Here is an 18,408-nt window from a genome sequence, read left to right as displayed (position 1 = left end):
AGGTGGAGCCTGGAGTTCTCCCAGAAACCCAACCAGTCTCCAGATTATAAAGATCAGTTCCAGGAGGCTGAAGCTGGTTCCCGGCTCCCAGTTCCTTATTCACATTTCCTAGTTCCTGAGTGGTATTGAGGACAATTTAACAGCTCTGTACCCCATAAGAAAGTGTGGACCACCACATAACATACACCCCCACATTCAGGGGACTGTGCCCTCCGAGGGGGCGCATGCTGGGTCCTGGTCCAGTTCTTGTGCCAGCCGCTCCCAAGTGGGGTGCCCCCAGGACAAATGCACATACAGACACCGGGGCTCAGCTGCACCCCCCCCAAACAATCTTTGGACCACGTCACATTACACATCTCCACACTCCACAGACTGTCCCCTGCAAGAAGACATACAGTGGTGCCCGGAAATGTGAACAGGGAACTGGGTACCAACTGGGAACCAACTTTAGCCTCCTTATCCGTGCCCCTGGAGAAAATGGTAACTTTGGAGAGCGGATTCTACGATACCAAACACCCCTGAACTCCCTCCCTTCTTTAAACTTCACCTTCCTCAAGCCCCACCCTTAAATATCTAGGAATGGTCCGAGCCAGTTGGCTTGGGTCTAAAGTAAATGGGGCAGGGGCAGGACTGTAGTCCTTCTAGAATCCCTCCTGCTAGGAACTGGTTTACCACTCCAGATTTTATTTTATTTATTTATTTATTCTTTCGACTTCTATCCTGCCCTTTCCCGACCAAGTCAGGCTCATATCTGTATCATATCTCTACCTTTCTTGGTTGCCTCCTGTCCTATTCATCATTCATTTATTTATTTACTTCATTTATACCTCGCCTTTCTCTCCAACGGAAACCCAAAGTAGCTTACATTGTTCTTCTCTCCTCCATTTTATCCTCACAACAACCCTGGGAGGTAGCTGAGGAGGAGTGTGTGTGACTGGCCCACGGTCACCCAGCAAGCTTCCATGGAAGAACGGGGATTCAGACTGGGGTCTCCCAAATCCTAGTCTGGCGCTCTAACCACTACACCAAACTAGTTCTCAATTCAATTTCAGATTGTAAGCTCTTCAGGGCAGGGAATCTATTTTTTAAATCAACATTAATTAGTAAAAACAACATGTGTCATAAGTTTAACAATGACTAAGTCACATCTTCGTAAGGCGCCCATCCCCTTGGAGATCCCCCAGGTTTCAGGAAAGGTGGCCAATCTTGGGGAACAGGATTGAGTCAGATCCAATAAATGCCAAGCTAGGTATGACTCTGGAGTTCAGATCTCTGGTGGTATTTTTAAAGCTAACTGAAAACTCCAGGTGGCCACTCTGAAAATCAGGGAAGGGATGCTGGGGAGGGGATGTAAGGGGGGGGGGGTTTAACCCTTTCCTCCTCTGCTTCTTCCCTGGGGAGAGGCTGTGGCTCAGTGGTAGAGCATCTGCTTGGCGTGCAGAAAGTCCCAGGCCTTTTATGCAGAGATGTTTCCCGCAGTCACCCCTGCCGACTTCTTAGGGGCTTCTTTTTTATTATGCATGCCTTTTCCGCCCATCAGAGGTCGCCTCACTCTCCCTGCGTGTTTTGCCCGTGTTTTCCGGATGCTGTTTTATTTTAGCCAGAATCTGGAAATTGTGAGCAAAACGTGCTGTCAGAGTCTAATTGTGTGATTTTAGGTCTAAGTGTGTTACATGAGCATGTGTATTTGGTAGGCTTTTGCAGGGCCTTATATGTGTTATATGTGTTACCAGGAGCCCCATGGTGCAGAGTGGTAAGCTGCAGTACTGCAGTCCAAGCTCTGCTCACGACCTGAGTTCGATCCCGAAGGAAGTTAGTATCAGGTAGCCGACTCAAGGTTGCCTCAGCCTTCCATCCTTCCACAGTCGGTAAAATGAGTACCCAGTTTGCTGGGGGTAAAGGGAAGATGACTGGGGAAGGCACTGGCAAACCACCCCGCAAACAAAGTCTGCCTAGTAAACGTCGGGATGTGACGTCACCCCATGGGTCAGGAATGACCCGGTGCTTGCACAGGGGACCTTTACCTTTTTACTTTACCTATATGTGTTATATGTGTGATTAGATTTTAGCCTGCAATAAATACATATATATTTTGTATAGGCATAACTTTTAGATTGTATAACTGTTGGCCTCAGATGTTAATTTTTTTCTTGACCTTTGGGTACTTAATTCTGGTTTTTTTAGGGTTAATTCCCCCCTTTGTTGTTGGTGTAACTTTTGGGGGTGGACCCTGAGGAGGGGGGAGTTTGGAGAGGGAAGGGACTTAAATGGAATAGAATGCCACAGAGTCCATCTTCCAAAGTGGCCATTTTCTCCAAAGGAACTGATCTCTGTCACCTGGAGATCAGTTGTAATAGCGGGAGATCTCCAGCCACCACCTGGAGGCTGGCAACCCTACAAGCGTGCCAGTCTTCTTGTACAAGCCCTTCTTCTTGTACATTTCAGTGCACCTCCACAGGAACACAGTCTGGAAGGTTGTGCCACACCTCTGCCACCCTTCACGGCATTCCAAGCCCATTTCTCCTCACCCTCTGAAAACACTCATGCCAGATGTGTCAGAGACCATAATGCCACCCTCCGGGGCGCCTTCCACAACTGCCCTATCCTGACAAGTTTATATTGAACCGTCCAGGGAAAGAGGAAAACACAAAAACATTCTTCGTTGTGGATTGTATTAATCTATACAATTTATTTTCTACGAAGGTGCTGGGCTTCCCTGGACCAAGATACAGACCTTTGTGTCCGTAGGGAAAAAAACACCTCCAACTGAGATGGACATCCTAGATTCTGAGAGGGGGGCTATTCAAACTGCCTTTATAATCCGCTTGAGCAGCAGGTTGCGAATGGATTTTTTGTGTCCGTTCAGACACAACCGGTTTGGCTCCTGGCTGCTAACGGATTTTTGTTTACCTGTTCAGACAAAGTCTACTTGTGTCTCATTCGCAAAGCGAGGCTGAGCCGGTTTTTATGAAAACTGCGTTCAACTGTTTTCGGTTCTTCCTTGCGCCTCTGAATCGCTCCAGTGTGCTGTTTGAACTGCCTGGAGCACTTTGGCAAGGACCACGATTGTTTTCCTGTCTTTTTTGCCGGTGTGTTCTCTCCGGCTTTTTGGGGGGGATGTTCTGAAACCTTGCACATGTTTGGTGCAAACAAACTTGAGTACATTGGCTCACCAAGGCCAAGGAGAGCTTAGCTGGTGCTGGATCCAGTAGTTCAAATACAAAGGACAAGACCAGGGACAGAGCAGGTCTCCTTCCCAGGGAGTTTTCAGTTAGTTTGCACCACCATAATCAGTTAGTTTGCACCACCATAATACGTGGTGGGTTGCCAACCACCACGTACTAGCTGAAGATCTCCTGCTATTACAACTGATCTCCAGCCAATAGGGATCAGTTCACCTGGAGAAAATGGCTGCTTTGGCAATTGGACTCTATGGCACTGAAGTCCCTCCCCTCCCCAAACCCCACCCTCCTCAAGCTGCGCCCCAAAAATCCCCCGCTGGTGGCAAAGAGGGACCTGGCAACCCTAATAATCAAGGAAGCACCACAACCTGGACTTTCCCACTGCTTCTGGCAAGCAGATTGGGAGCAGCTCCCAGAACCTGCTACAATCCCTGACAGGATTCTGGAAACATCAGGAGCTGCAAGCAGAAAGGCGTTCACTACAAACATGTGCAAGGTTTCCAGGATGGCGGCAGGTCACTGCCCTGGGCATCTGCCTGGTCGGCCTTGACTGGTCAGGCCAGCTCTGTTCCCTCTGTGTGGTCTCAGCAGCTGGCTTTGCTGGCACAAGGATAGGGAGGGAGTATTTCTATGGAGGAATCTCCACTCTCCTTGGTGGCTGGACCTGTTGGACTTGTTCTGCTGCTGCAGGGCTGAGCAGCAACAAGGAAGGGGGAGAAGAGCAAGGCAGGCGAGACTCTCAGGCTCCGGTCTCTTCCTCCTGGCTGGACTCCCCCCACCCAGTTCACCTCCCCAGTTAGCCGGAAAAGGCTCAGGCGACGTTTCTCTCTCTTCTACAACTGTGGCACCTTCCTCCCTGGGTTGGCACCCTGACCCAGGAGGCCTACTGTAGAAAGCCAAAGTGGGAGGGAACAGAGAGGGAAAGAAAGAAAGAAAGAAAGAAAGAAAGAAAGAAAGAAAGAAAGAAAGAAAGAAAGAAAGAAAGAAAGAAAGAAAGAAAGAAAGAAAGAAAGAAAGAAAGAAAGAAAGAAAGAAAGAGGTAGGGACGGGAAGAGAAAAAGAGAAAGAGGCAAAGAGGAAGAAGAGAAAGGAAAAGAGGGAAAGAGAAAGCAGAGCAAGGCAGAGAGAGAGAGAAAAAGAAACGGGGGAGAAAGAGAAAGGCATAGACAAGAAGAAAAGAGAATGAGCAAGAAAGAGAAAGAGGGGAAAAGAGATAAAAGAGGAAGAAAGAGAAAGAAAAAGGCAGAGACAGGAGCATAAAAAGAGAAAGGAAAAAAGGCAAGAGAAAGCAAGAGAAGAAAAGAGAAAGAGAGGAAAAAGAAAGGAAAAGGGCTAGAGAAAAACCAGGGAGACAGTTCAAGGGAAGGGATAATCTAGGTTAGGGTTGCCAGGCTCCTCTTTGCTACCGGTGGGAAGTTTTTGGGGTAGAGCCTGAGGAGGGCGGGGTTTGGGGAGGGACTTCAATGCCATAGAGCAATTGCCAAAGCGGCCATTTTCTCCAGGGGAACTGATCTCTATCGGCTGGAGATCCGTGTTTATTGAATACAGGAACAGAACTGATTAACACAATGAGCAACCCCTGTTTATATGCCCCCTTGGCCTCCTGCGGCCACTCCCCCCTTGATCCATGATAGGGGGACATAACCTCCTGGTGACCAATGGTACATATTGGCTTAGAGCCAATGGGGTTTGTTTGCTTGACCAATAGGGTGAGAAGGGTTTAGGATCCTTCGTGCAGAACTCAAGCTCCTAAGTCTCCCTTGCTTACTCCCCAACTATATACATACACAACACCCCTCCCCCCTAAGTCCGAGCGACCCTCACCATGCACTGGGAGCACACAAAGTCCTGAAGGTAGCTCAGCCGCGATCGATTCCGCTGGGAACGGCGCGGCGCTGGGATGGGGGACGTCGGGCGATCTGTCGTTGCTGGATCAGTCTCACCCTCGGTGGCTGAGTTGTCGTCCGCCGGGCTGCTGGAGGAGTCCGGCGCTGGCAGCGGCAACGTTTGCTCTGATCGCTCCGGTTGTTCCGGCTCCCTGGGGACAGGAATTGGCAGTGGCGCTGGCACCATGGCTGCTTCCGGCAAGTCAGCGGGGCGGCGGCGTAGCTGATCGATGTGGCACCGCAGGGTGCGCCCCTCCAGGGTGTTGACCCGATAGGATACCGGGCCGGTGGCATCCTGGACAGTGGCTGGAATCCAGGCGGGGCCCCCTCTGTAGTTTCGGGCGAACACGGGGTCGTCCTGCTCAACGACCCTTGGAGTGGCAGTCGAGTCCTTGTGGCCCGGGTACTCAGGCGCCAGGTTGGGGTGCAGCCGGTCGAGCAGAGTTTTCGGCCGGCGACCCATGAGGAGTTCCGTGGGGCTCTTCCTAGTCACGGAGTTGGGCGTGGTGTGCTGTGCTAGGAGGAAATCCACCAGCCCCCTGTCCCAGTCACAACGGTCGATGCGTCGCAATGCCTCCTTGGTGGTCCAGACCATCTGTTCCGCCTGTCCGTTGGTGGCGGGGTGGAACGGAGCCAAGGTTGCGTGGCGTATCAAGTTCTTGGCCAGGAACTCCTTGAACTTGGAGGACATAAATTGGGCCCCGTTGTCGGAGACCACGGTGTCTGGCAAACCGTGGGTTGCGAAGACCTTGCACAGCTCTCGGATGACCGTACGCGAGGTCACAGAGCCGACATCGACCACCTCCAGCCATTTAGAGTAGAAGTCCACAATAATCAGAAAAGTCTTACCCTGGAAGGGTCCCGCAAAGTCTATGTGGATGCGGGACCAGGGTGTGTGTGTGGACTCCCAGTGCGCGGCATCTCTGGGCGCGACTCCTGGCAAGATCGGCAATGGCTCACCCACTCCTCGACAGCAGCGTCAATGCCTGGCCACCACACGTAGCTCCTAACCAGGGCCTTCATGCGCACGATTCCCAGGTGGCAGACGTGTAGAGCCTCCAGGACCCCTGTGCGCAGCTTCACTGGAATCACCACACGGCTCCCCCAGAGCAGGCACCCCTTGTTTAGTGATAGCTCGTGTTGGCGCCTGGCGAACGGCTTGAATTTCCTGTCCGGCTTGGTGGCCGGCCACCCTTTCCCCACCCAGTTGAGAACCCGGGCGAGGGTGCGATCCTTAGCCGTGTGCGCGGCGATGTCTGATGCGTGGAGGGGGGCTTCTGGCAGCAACTCCAGCAGCATGATGTCACCGGCGGGATGTGGGTCAGGGTCGCAGACTTCAAGCGGCAGGCGGATGAGGGCGTCGGTGTTGCCGATGGACTTCCTGGGCCAATGGGCGAGCTGGAACTCATAGGCGTTCATAAAAATGGACCAGCGGAGCATCCGGGGCGACAGGATCTGCGGCGTCTGGAGATCCAGAACGAACAACCCCAAGAGCGGCTTGTGGTCAGTCACAATCATGAACCGGCGGCCGTAGACAAAGTCGTGTAACTTCTTGACGCCAGCCACGACGGCGAGGGCCTCCCGGGCGATCTGCGCATAGTTCCGTTCGGCTGGCGTGAGAGTCCTGGAGTAAAAAGCAATTGGGGCTTCCTGACGGTCAGGCAACTGGTGCTGCAGGACCGCACCGATGCCATATGGGGAGGCGTCGCAGGTCAGCACCACCGGCAACTTCTCATCGAAGTGGATGAGCAGGCTGGACGAGGAGAGGAGGCCCTTTGCGGCCTCGAAGGCTCGCTGCTGTGGCTTGCTCCACAACCATGGAGCGGACTTGTCCAGGAGGCGGTGGAGGGGCTCGGCGACCGACACCTTGTTGGGCAGGAAGGCGTGATAAAAATTTAAAAGTCCCAAGAACGCCTGGAGCTCCTGCTTGCACTTGGGCAGAGGGGCGCTGTGGATTGCCTTGACTTTCGATGGGGTTGGGTGGATCCCAGCAGCATCGATGAGGTAGCCCAGGAACTCTACCTGTGGAAGGCCCAGCTGGCACTTCTCGCACTTGACGGTGAGGCCCGCGGTTCTGAAACGGCCAAGCACCTGGCGGACATGGTCTAAGAGTTCCTCCTCGGAGGCAGCTGCGATCAGGACATCATCGAAGTACGGGACGACGCCAGGCAGGCCCTTAAGGAGGTCCTCCATGATGTTCTGGAAGATCCTCGGGGCCGTGCTGACCCTGAACTGCAGACGGGTCACCCGGAACGCGCACCGGTGAGTGACGATGGTCTGCGCCTCCGTCAAGGCCTCGTCCACCGGCAGCTGCTGATACGCCTGGGCCAGGTCTAGTTTGGCGAAGAACCGGCCCCTGGCGAGGGAGGACAGAAGGTGGCTCACGACGGGCACAGGGTAGGCGTGACTCTGCAGGGCCTTGTTCAGCGTGCACTTGTAGTCCGCACAGATGCGGACGTCCCCGTTCGGTTTCAGAGGCGTGACGATCGGGGTTTCCCACTTCGCATTGGGTACCGGAACCAGGACGCCTTGGGCGATGAGGCGATCGAGCTCTGCGTCGATCTGGTCCTTGAGCGTGAAGGGGACACGGCGGGGCTTCAGTCGGATGGGGATGGCGGCGGGGTCGATGAGGAGGCAGACAGGTGGCCCCTTGTAACAGCCCAAGGGGCCACGCCAAACATCCTCGTACTCGGCCCAGACAGACTCGAGGGGCGCTCTGTTGAGGTGGTGCAGGCCCGTGATTTGCAGTCTGAGGGCCTTGAAACACTCAAACCCCAGGAGGCTGGCGCGGGGCCCCTTGACAACGACGAAGCACAGGCGGCTCGTACGGGACCCATAGCGCATGTTCACGCGGTCGACACCCTCGACCTGAACGCGGCAGCGTTGGAATTCCGTAATGATGAGGCTGGAGGGCTGCAGCTTGGGCATCGGGGCGCACTCGGCCAGGACCTGGAAGGTGTCCGCAGATATGATGGAGAGGGCGGATCCACTTCCATCTCGCAGGGCGTCCCCTGAATGAAAACGGTGGTTGAGAGCTTGTCAACGCTGTGGACCTTGTGCAGAGTGAGGGTGTGGACGCGGCGGCAGTCGCGTTGGTCACGGCATGGGGACTCGGAGTCGTTGTCGTCAGAGAGAGCGTAGACCGGTCTTTCTTCTCTGGGCGAGACGGTTTCCTCGACGAGCGGCAGACCTTGGCGATGTGGCCGGAATGCCCGCATGCCCTGCACTGAGCATCGCGGAATCGGCAAGTGCAGCGGTCATGGGGGTCACCGCAGCTGGTGCAGGCCCTTGAAGCTGGCCCCGTGGCTTGGGCGCCCTGGCAGACATTTTGTGGGCCTTGTTGCCGGAGTCGCCATCACTGGCGTGTCCAAAATGGATGGGGGCAATCTCTTTCGGGCCCCTGGCAGATGAGGCAGCAGTGTGGTCCCCAATACGGTCGTCTCGGTCCTCAGACTCGGCCGCCTCCTCGACGGCCATCGCCAGCGTTGCCTCCTTTTTCCCTTTCATGCGGCGGCACACCTTCGCGTCCCGGAGGCCAAACACGAACCGGTCCCGGAGCATCTTGTCGAGGGCTGAGAAAGCGCAGGACCTTGCGCTCTGGCGGAGAGCGGCGAGGTACTTGGCAGCGGTCTCTCCAGGCTGTTGGTCGCGAAGGTGGAAGTCATGGCCGTGGGCCAACACCGTGGGCTGCGGGTGAAATGGCCGCCCAGCGCCATCATGATGGCGTCGAAACTGGTCTCCTCGAGCTTTGCGGGGGCCACGAGGGTCTGGGCCAGCTGGAATGTCTGGGGCCCGCAGACGCTGAGGAAAACTGCCTGCTTCTGCTCGGCGTCCGTGAACTTATTCACCACCATGAAGAATGAGACATGGGAAGCATAGCTCTCCCAGTCGCCGGGGTTGGAGATGTCGAATGCCTCCATCGAACCGGTGGTGGCCATGAGTGTGGTGTGTTCGTCTCTCCCGAGAATCCAAGTGAATCAGCAATCGGGCCGGGCTGCCTACCGGACACAGCGAGGTCGCGGAGCGATGCTGTAGCTGTGGGACAGCCGGCGTGTGATTCAGCAATGCGGACCGGGCTGCCTACTGGTCACTGTGAAATGGCGGAGCGGGAGTGATACAGCAGGTCAGCCGGGTCGCTCTCCAGTCTTCGTCGCCACTGTTAAGTCCGCGTGGGAAGGATTCATGAGGTCGGAGATGGAGTTCAAACAACAACCGCGTTTATTGATTACAGGAACAGAACTGGTTAACACAATGAGCAACCAGTTTATATGCTCCCTTGGCCGCCTGCGGCCACTCCCTTGATCCGTGATAGGGGGACATAACCTCCTGGTGACCAATGGTACATATTGGCTTAGAGCCAATGGGGTCCGTTTGCTTGACCAATAGGGTGAGCAGGGTTTAGGATCCTTCGTGCAGAACTCAAGCTCCTAAGTCTCCCTTGCTTACTCCCCAACTATATACATACACAACAGCCACCCTAGTCGAGGATTGGGTGATTTCCTTCTGTTCCTTTATGATTCTAGAACTTTCTCCCAGAATTCCATTTAAATTAGGAGAATTTTTAAAATAAATTTCTGAAAGGAGCATGCATGCTTGTCCATCTCTTTCCATCCCTTTCATTTGTTTGTAGATTCCCCCCTCTATTTTTATTGCAGTGTATCAATAAAACACTGCAAAAAAGTAACCCTTAGTGTAATCCCAGACATAATTGTATCAAGATTCATTTAGTGTGTTTTTTCACTGAAGCGAACCTATGATGCGTACTCCACACAAAAAGAATCTGCACACGACAGTACAGGTAGCCATAACAAGAATGCATTTTTGCAGTGTTTCATCCATGGGCACACACATTGTGGGTAAGGAAGAAGTGAGCACCCACAGCCCCCTGTACAAAGTCTGGAAGCAAAAAGCAGAACAATTAAGCATTATTAATACACCACTTCCTCTTTGGGAACAGGGCCAGATCCTTCTGCGGTTTCCAATCGGAGGAGAAATTCAGAAGCATCCCTTGATAGGATTATAGCCCCTAGGTGATAAGGATTTGCATGCCCCGGCTGCTTATTTCTCACAGTGGATCCACTACACACAGCTTTTCAAAAGCACCAGACTGTTTGGAGGAAGCAGGCTCTGCCTTTTAGGTTTTCTTTTTCTTTTCAAGGATTAACAAAGAGGAGGTATTTATTTTGCAGTTTCTTGGCTGCCTGCTGCGCTAGGCACACAATCCATTCCGGACCAGGTCCGCAATCCAGCCTGGGATTTGTCTGCCGCTGTCCCAGGTGAACAGGGCTTGGCGGAAGGCGGCTGCGGCGCGCCGGTGTCAGACAGGTAGAGGACTCCTTCAGGACGGGGATTTTTTCCCGAGGAGAAAGCCGCTGGAAAACCCGCCCTGGATTCCCGAGTCGGCGGCATCGCTGGTTCGTTGAGAACCGGTCGGGAAACAAAGGCGGGAAGTGGGCGGCGGGGATTGCGAGCAGCAGGAAAGAGTGTTGCAAAAGTCATCCCACGGGGGTGGGGGGCTTGCTTCTCCTATGCCTTCCCTTTGCAAAAGCGCAGCGTATGACTGAGCCTGCTTCCCCTCTGCAAAGGCAGCGCGGTCCGGGCTCGCTCGGCAGCGGGCCGCAGTTTACCGCAAACCGCAGCTTGGTGAAACCGTATTGCAACCTAGATTAACGGCGCTCTTCCGAGGCTGCTCCCCCCCCCCGCCCCACTCCTCCCGCCCCTCCTCCTCGGAGTCCGCGCCGGCCTCTCCTCGCTGGCGGTGCCTGCAAAACCGTCCCCCCCCCTCCCGTTCTCAGCCCCGGGGGCTCAAGCCCGGGCAGCAAAGTTGTGGGCCAGCTGCACCCGGGCAACGTCTGGGCTGGGAGGGGTGGGGGGACACGGGACGGGGGTCTGCACGTTCTGACGCCGGGAAAGCCGCGCTCCGCAATCTGGACCCCAGATGCAGATCAGGCTAATTGCTGGGCTTCGGCACCCGCGCTTCTGCGGCGGGTGCTGCTCTGCACGCAAAGCCTCTCCATAAGTAATCGTAGAATAGAGGTCGCTAGGGACGCCCACCCCCAGGTTGTGGCTGGAGATCTCCCTCTAGGACACTGGTTCCCAACCAGGGGTCCATGGACCCCCAGGGGTCCTCGAGAACTAAATTAAGGTCCGCGAAACAAAGTTATAAACCCATAATAAAATAATATTTTCAATTAAAAGTCCTCTATTATAAAATATATATATTCAAATATAATTCTAAGTTTAATGTTTAACTAAGAGTTATGATTAAAGTTTATTTTCAAATTCCCGGAATTTTTATTTTGAACCTTGGGGTCCCTGCACCGAACAAAAAAGTCCTAGTGGTCCCTGGTCAAAAAAAGGTTGGGAACCACTGCTCTAGTACTAACTGCTCTCCAGCTGACAGAGGTCAGTTCCCCTGGAGAAAAGGGCCCTTTTGGCGATAGGACTCCATGGCATTGAAGCCCCTCCCTTCCCAAACCCCGTCCTCCTCAGGTTCTGCCCCCCAAATATCCAGGTATTTCCCAACCTGGAGCTCGGAAGGATACAACATTATACCCCACTGAAGTCCCTTCCTTCCCAAACGCAGTCTTCCCCAAGCCACACCCCCAAAATTTCCAGGTTTTTCCCAACCCAGAGCTGGCAACCTTAGGTAATTGGGTGTTTCTTCTGTAAAATGATGTGTTTTGGGGTCTTTCCACAGGCTAATCCTCCCTTTCCATGTTTACTCAATTGCCCTGGACACCCCGTGGATTCCAGAGGGCAATGAGCATGCTCAGTCCTGACAGTTACTTGGACAAGTTCTCATGCGTGGGTGTCAACTCTGGGTTGGGAAATCGTGGAAACTTGCATGTGGAGCTGGAGCATGAGGTTTGGGGAGGAACCTGGGTGGGGGGATGCTACAATGTCCACTCTCCAAAGCAGCCGTTTTCTCCAGGGCAACTGATCTCTGTGGACCGGAAATTTATTCTAACTCTGGAAATCTCCTGGTCCTACCTGGAAGTTGACAACCCCAGTCTTGGTGGTCCAGAAGATCATACTCTGTTGTTTTCCCTTTTCAACTGCTCTCAGTATTCCTCCTAGAACATGTTCAGTCCTTGTCAGATCATTTAGGGATATTTTTTCCTTTTGGTTAATGAACAAAATCATATCTGCCTACATACCTGGGATTACTTGATATAAGTGGAAGACCTCTAACTTATCTATGGCTGGCCTGGTTTTCAAATGCTCACAACTGTGATAAGTCACCCATTTGTGCCATTAGATACAGTAACATAATAATTTCTCCTTGTTTTGCTAATTATTGGAGAAGTGTAAAACCTTTCCGACCCACAGAAAATCTTATTCAGGCTGATTTCTGTGATTTCAGCAGGTGTTCTCCAAATATACTCAAATATATCTTCCTCTGTGTAAGGGTTAGAAATGTGTTTTAATTTTTTTAAGTGGAGTTTTTAAGAAGTTCGATTTTAAGCCTGGCTACCAATACATTTTACTTTTCACATAATTGCAGCATATACACAAGCCCTGTTCATGTTACAGTGAACACATGTACATCCCACCTGCAAACATCTGTAGGAAAGAAAAACATGCATTCACTTTGCAATGAAATCAGGCACCAGTACTTTGATAAATGTGAGGTGTGTATCATGTTCAGCTGTATATCCATTGAGTGTAACATGAGAAGTAGTCAACGTATATATCAAAAAAACCAAGAGTACATTGTACATAGATCATATGTGTCTGTCTACAGTAACTTGTGAATGGGGCAATGTTTCATAGTGGTTAGAGCATTGGACTAAGATTTGGGAGATCCAGCTTCAAATCCCAACTCTGTCGTGGAACCTTACTGGGTGACCTTGGGCCAGTCACTCATTCTCAGCTTAATCTACCTCACAAGATTGCTGTGACAATAAAATGGAGGGGAGGAGAATGTTGTAAGATGCTTTGGGTCCCCATTTGGGGGAAAAGGAGGGGTATAAACCAACAAATAAATAAATAAAACTGGGCTGCAATCCTGGCTATAAATGGCAAAATGAAAAGATTGGTTTGAAATTGCTGCATTCTGACGGTCAAGCTAGTTGCTGAACTTTGTGCGGAGGAAACTGGGGTGAGGTGAGTCACTCGGCCTACCCTACTTCACAGGGTTGTTGTAATGACAGAAAGGAGAAGAGGTTGTTCTCGAGATTTTTCAAGGAAGAGTGAAATAAAAAGATACAGACGGCTGTTTCAACTGGATTCCAGTAAAACCCCTTTGTACTAACATGCTTCTGGCTCAAGTGACCTGAGCACATGCCATTCATGGATCAGCCTGCATCGTGGCCTTTGTAGAATAGTATAATTACATGCAGAGCATTATTTATGTATCTAGTTCTATCGTCAGAGCCCACAGCATTTTATGGCGTCACTGCAGGATGCCAGGGCCCTACCCTGATGCTCTTGCAATGTTAAATTTGACATAGGGGAGGCAAACTGGGAGAGAAGGGAAGGGTGGTGAGGGTCAATGCCATCTAGGGCAGCAGAATTCCACATATTTCGTTTTCATCCTTCTCCAAATAATTCATACATGTTGCTGTCGTCCTCTGTCTCCGAACAACCCTATGAGGTAGGTTAGCCTGGGAGAGAGTGACTAGGCCAAAGTTGCTCATTGTGCTTCATGGCAGAGCCAAAGGTTTTGTACTCAGCCCTGGCCTGACACTCTAACCACCCCACCACACTGGATTGCACAATTGGAGATAGGCAAAATAGCTAGGGATAGGAACTATTAACAGTTTAAGCAACAACTGCAGGCCAAAGAGCCTGCAACTGATGCAGTGCAACTGTGGATGAAGTGCCCTTGGATGAAACAAACACTCAGGGCCTACATGTTATTTATACCTGACCTTCAGGTTATATTGTTCATGCCCCCTGTTGCCATGTGTGCATACATTGCTTACGGCCATGCTGCATCATGGATTATATAGTGTTCGGCAGTGTCTGCGATTAGAGAATACATATAGACAATATATAATGTCAAATATGCAAAGGATTGCAAGATGTCCAGTCTCTAACTCAGCAAACGTTCCGGACTCCACTCCTTGCCACAATCAGAAAGAAGATTGTACCAAGTTATAAACAACTGAAATAAAGTGGAAACCCACAAAAGGTGCGAGAGCTTTCATTCCATGAAATCCCCACACTGCCACGGAAGCTCACTGGAGGATCTTAGGCCTGTCAAACACTCTCAGTCTAACCTACCTCACAGGGCTGTTGTGAGGATAATATGGAGGAAGAGGAGAACCATGTAAGCTGCTCTGGGTCCCCATTGGGGAGAAAGGCAGGGTACAAATGAAATAAAATAAATAAATGAATTAAATAAACGATAAAATTTTCATGACATATTACAAGCATTGGAGTGGCTTCTGAAGTCCAGAGAGTTTAAGGGTAAAAATACAAGTATTCTTTCAAGAGAAATCGCCATGGGTTCTACATGCCTAGCGTGAAGCTGCCTTTCTTTTTATTCTTTAAAAGTGTGCCACTGTGCATTTCTCTTCCCTGTATCTCTTGAAAAAGGGAAACCTTTTAAACTGTTGCACAACAGCCGGAGGGAGGGCTGGAGGGGTTCTGGAGACACCACAGGTGCTGGCCAGTCGGCTTATGCATGGAGCCTGTAGAACCATTCCAGTGTTGTGGTGGGGAAAGGTATTTATATCCCTCGTAGCCAAGGTGGCTCCAAACCAGCCCCGCCGATGTGCAGTCATCGCATCTGTTGTTTACCCGAATGCGCTCAAGAGTGCAAAGAGCAAAGCAGAAGCCCCCTTGCCCAGAGAACTCAGCTGATATGCTGTGCTGCAGCCTGGTGACGATGCTTTCCCCCGACAGCCAGCCTCTGGTGCTCGAAGCACATCGGGGACCGTCCCTGGCAGGTTTCCTGTTGTGGTCCCTTCCTGTCGCGTCAGGAGCCAAATTTCCTTGGAGATTTCAGTCTGGAGAGGTCTCACATCAGCCTGAGCAGCACCCAGACTAGGGTTGCCAGGTCCCGCCTGGCCACCGGCGGGGGATGGGGGGTAGGGTTGCCAGATCCAAGTTGGGAAACTGCAGGAGATTTGGGGATGGAGCCTGGGGAGAGCAGGGACCTCAGTGGGGAACAATGCCACAGAGCCCGCCCTCCAAAGCATCCATTTTCTCCAGGGGAGCTGATCTCTGTAGTCTGGAGATGAGCTGTAATTCCAGGAGGCTGGCATTCCCACCCCAGAGACGCATAGGAGAAAGACATCTTTGCAGCTGGGTCAGCATTGCCAACTTTGGGCCAGGATTCCTGGAAATGGGAGGTGGGGTGGAAGCTGGGGAGGGTGCGGTTTGGGGAAGGGCAAGGTCTTTGTGGGGTCAAATGCCATGAAGTCCACCTTCCAAAGCAGCCGTTTTCTCCAGGGGCAGTGAGCTCTGCCGTCTTGGGACAAAGCAGGACTTAAAGAACCATGTCAAAAAGTTGGTAAGGCAGGACTTCCTTGTGCAGAAGCCATGCTGATTTTTCTTCAGCAGGCTTTGTTCCTCAAATGCTTAATTATTCTATCTTTAGTAAAAACTATTAATTTACCTGGAACAGATGTTAAGCTAACTGGTCTGTCATTTCCAGGGGCGAGGGATCATACCTTATGATTGACAGCAAATGGTTGGGTCAGAGAAAGGAGAGTTCTGCAAACCGCATCCCACCTCACATCTTCCACATGCGCCTAATCATTCCAGCCCACCTTAAAGTGCTGTCATGAGTGCTGCTGAGCATGGAATGTAGTTTCACACCCCTGTCCTAAATGCTACAGCAAAAATTATTATGACAGAGGATAAAAGATTGCCCCTTTCCCCCTTGGGGAAAGTATCAGCATTTAGAGGCGTCTTTTCTTTTGAGGGTGGGGGAGCAATGAGAGGGGAAGGAGTTCCCTTCGGTACTCAGCCCCTTACCCTATTTTAAATCACTACAACAAGAGACACAAGTCGGGATAACAATGGTGCATCTGAGCATGTGCTGAGGAACTGAGTCCTCACTATTGGGTCACATGTCAGGGACATTCGGGCGGCAGGCTTCTTGGGTCTCAAGGCTTTGCTTGCAAGGAGCCTCGTGATCTGGCATCTCCCCTTTTTAAAAGCAACCAACCCTTCCAATGTCCCCCCCTCCAAGCCTTTCCCCCAGCATGCCTTGCACAAGAGACCAAAGAACCAAATACTGTCACGGTGGCAAGCTGGAATGCGGAGAGGGACGGGGAGTCTCAAGAGGCTGTTTGGGCTGCACCCCAGCCGCGGCTGAGTCAGACTGCTCAGCTTTAACTGTTTCTAGGTCAGAAGCAAAGTTTGCTTCTTTGTTCCAGCGCTTTCCTAATCCCTGCCCTAGACGGGCTCAGAGCTCTTTTCTGTTCTCGGGAAGGAGAGGAAGACCACAAACAAGGCCAGACAGGGTCTCGGGATGCTTGTCACGCGGGGTATTAAAGGGTGTTTCCTCCAGAGAGGATTTTGAATCCCTCATTCTGGCTTTTTGAAACCGAAAATCCACATTTCGAATTTGTTTCTCCCATGTGCGCCGGGAACCTTGGGGTTAGGGTTGGCAGGTCCCGCTTCACCACCGGCGGGAGGTTTTTAGGGCAGAGCTTGAGGAGGGCAGAGTTCGGGGAGGGGAGGGACTTCAATGCTATAGAGTCCAGTTGCCAAAGCGGCCATTTTCTCCAGGTGAACTGACCTCTATCGGCTAGAGATCAGTTGTAATAGCAGGAGATCTCCAGCTAGTACCTGGAGGTTGGCAACCCTACTTGGGGTAGACTGCATGGCTCTGTTCCACTAGCAGTCAGAGGTGCTTTCCTCTGCTGGAAAAAACTTTCCTCTGACACAAGACAGAAAATACCTCTGCTAGTGGAATAGATCTGTGGGATCTCACCCATGATTCATTACTTTCACATTATTTTATGTCTCCTCCCACCAAATTCTCCCATCAAATGTACATCTTTTTCAATATTCTTTATGCGTTGATAAATCTGCATTCTACTTATATATGAAGCGTATTGCACAAATGACTACTGTATAAATTGCATATAAAAACTGCACAAGGCGTGTACACGAGACAAATGAATCTGCAAAACAGGCAGCAAAAAGCAAATTGAATTGAAACCGCTGTGGAACTTCCGGTGGTGCCGTTGGAGAGAGCACTCCATTTCCCCAGGTTGTCCTGGGAGAAATCCAAGTTTGCGTTATTTTTGGGGTACATAGATACCCCAATCCGACCCTTGCAAGTGGGTTGGAAAGCAGGAACTCCCTGCAGCCCGCAAACGCGGTTTGACCTCCTAGGTACTCTGAGGGGGCTTTTTTAAGCCCCTCGGAGTCCTAGACGCCGGTCCTGCGAGGGCACTAGGGAAGGACATCGCCAAAACGCAACTTTGGCAGCAAGCTCTATCCTCCACCGCCTTAATACCAACATAAGGACTACATAAAGAAAAGAACCTCACCTCTTGACACCCAAGTGAGTACAAAAGAACTCTTCGTCTACTTACTAGAAATTTGAACAGACGGGGGGCTGATAAGAATATTTCTGGGACCCCCACCCCTCCATAATCCGAACTGAAAAAGTTTGATCTGAGTTAGTCATCGGGATTAGCGACAGGAGCCTTATCGGATCGATCAGCCTAAACCATAACAAAGAGTCGGAAGGATACCTTTTAGACTGACAAGAACTATCACCAATGAGAAGGTCCGAAGGAAGGGGAGGGTGATCTCTCTTCCTGATTTTCCGGCGAATTCCTGCCACGTTTGCAGTAAGGGAGTGCCTGGAACGGAAGACTCTCTATAACACCCTCTCTATCATTGGAATTAAAACAGCAGGAAGTAGCCGCGGGACTGAATATCCGTCGCACTCGAGTTACCTTCAAATCATTCCTGAAGGAATAACCATCGAGAAGAGGCGATAGAAGGTCTGCAGCACTAGTAACTTCCTGTTTACTTCCTGATTAATCCGATCTAGAGCGACCGAAAAAACTCACTGGTATTTTAAAACTTTAAAATGCAATTTTAAAGCCAATTTCGACTCTTTTCAACCCGAAAAAATTATTAGGCTGATCTTTGAACTATCATCTTTTAACCAGCACCTTAAAGGCCCTGTCGGTGGACATGTATTTTACCAGCTTTTTTTGAATGTAAATGTCTCGACCCCGCTCTGGCTCACTACACAGCCCTGCCTATACTAAACTAAGGGACTCTTTACAAACCTCGACCATGGAAAAAAAGTTACAGGATATGCTAACTAAACAAACTGAGGCAACAAATAAACAGTTTGAACAGATGTCTACACAGATGGCACAGTTGACTTCTATGATGACAAATCTTGGTCA

At 51.2% G+C, this 18,408-nt stretch overlaps 1 protein-coding gene across 1 annotated transcript; it reads right to left on the bottom strand.

Moving 5' to 3' along the window:
• Positions 1-4,985: 4,985 nt before the first annotated feature.
• On the bottom strand, positions 4,986-8,988 carry LOC130486886 (uncharacterized). The gene is given in 5 exon segments (XM_056860185.1): positions 4,986-5,918; positions 6,080-8,058; positions 8,061-8,121; positions 8,642-8,763; positions 8,766-8,988. Coding segments are annotated over 5 exon segments (3,318 nt in total).
• Positions 8,989-18,408: the final 9,420 nt, after the last annotated feature.

Source organism: Euleptes europaea, chromosome 14 (genome assembly GCF_029931775.1).
Source record: "Euleptes europaea isolate rEulEur1 chromosome 14, rEulEur1.hap1, whole genome shotgun sequence".
NCBI classification, from domain to species: Eukaryota; Metazoa; Chordata; class Lepidosauria; order Squamata; family Sphaerodactylidae; genus Euleptes; species Euleptes europaea.
The sequence above is the reverse complement of the archived record's forward strand: the minus strand, read 5'-3'. Positions and strand labels throughout refer to the sequence as shown.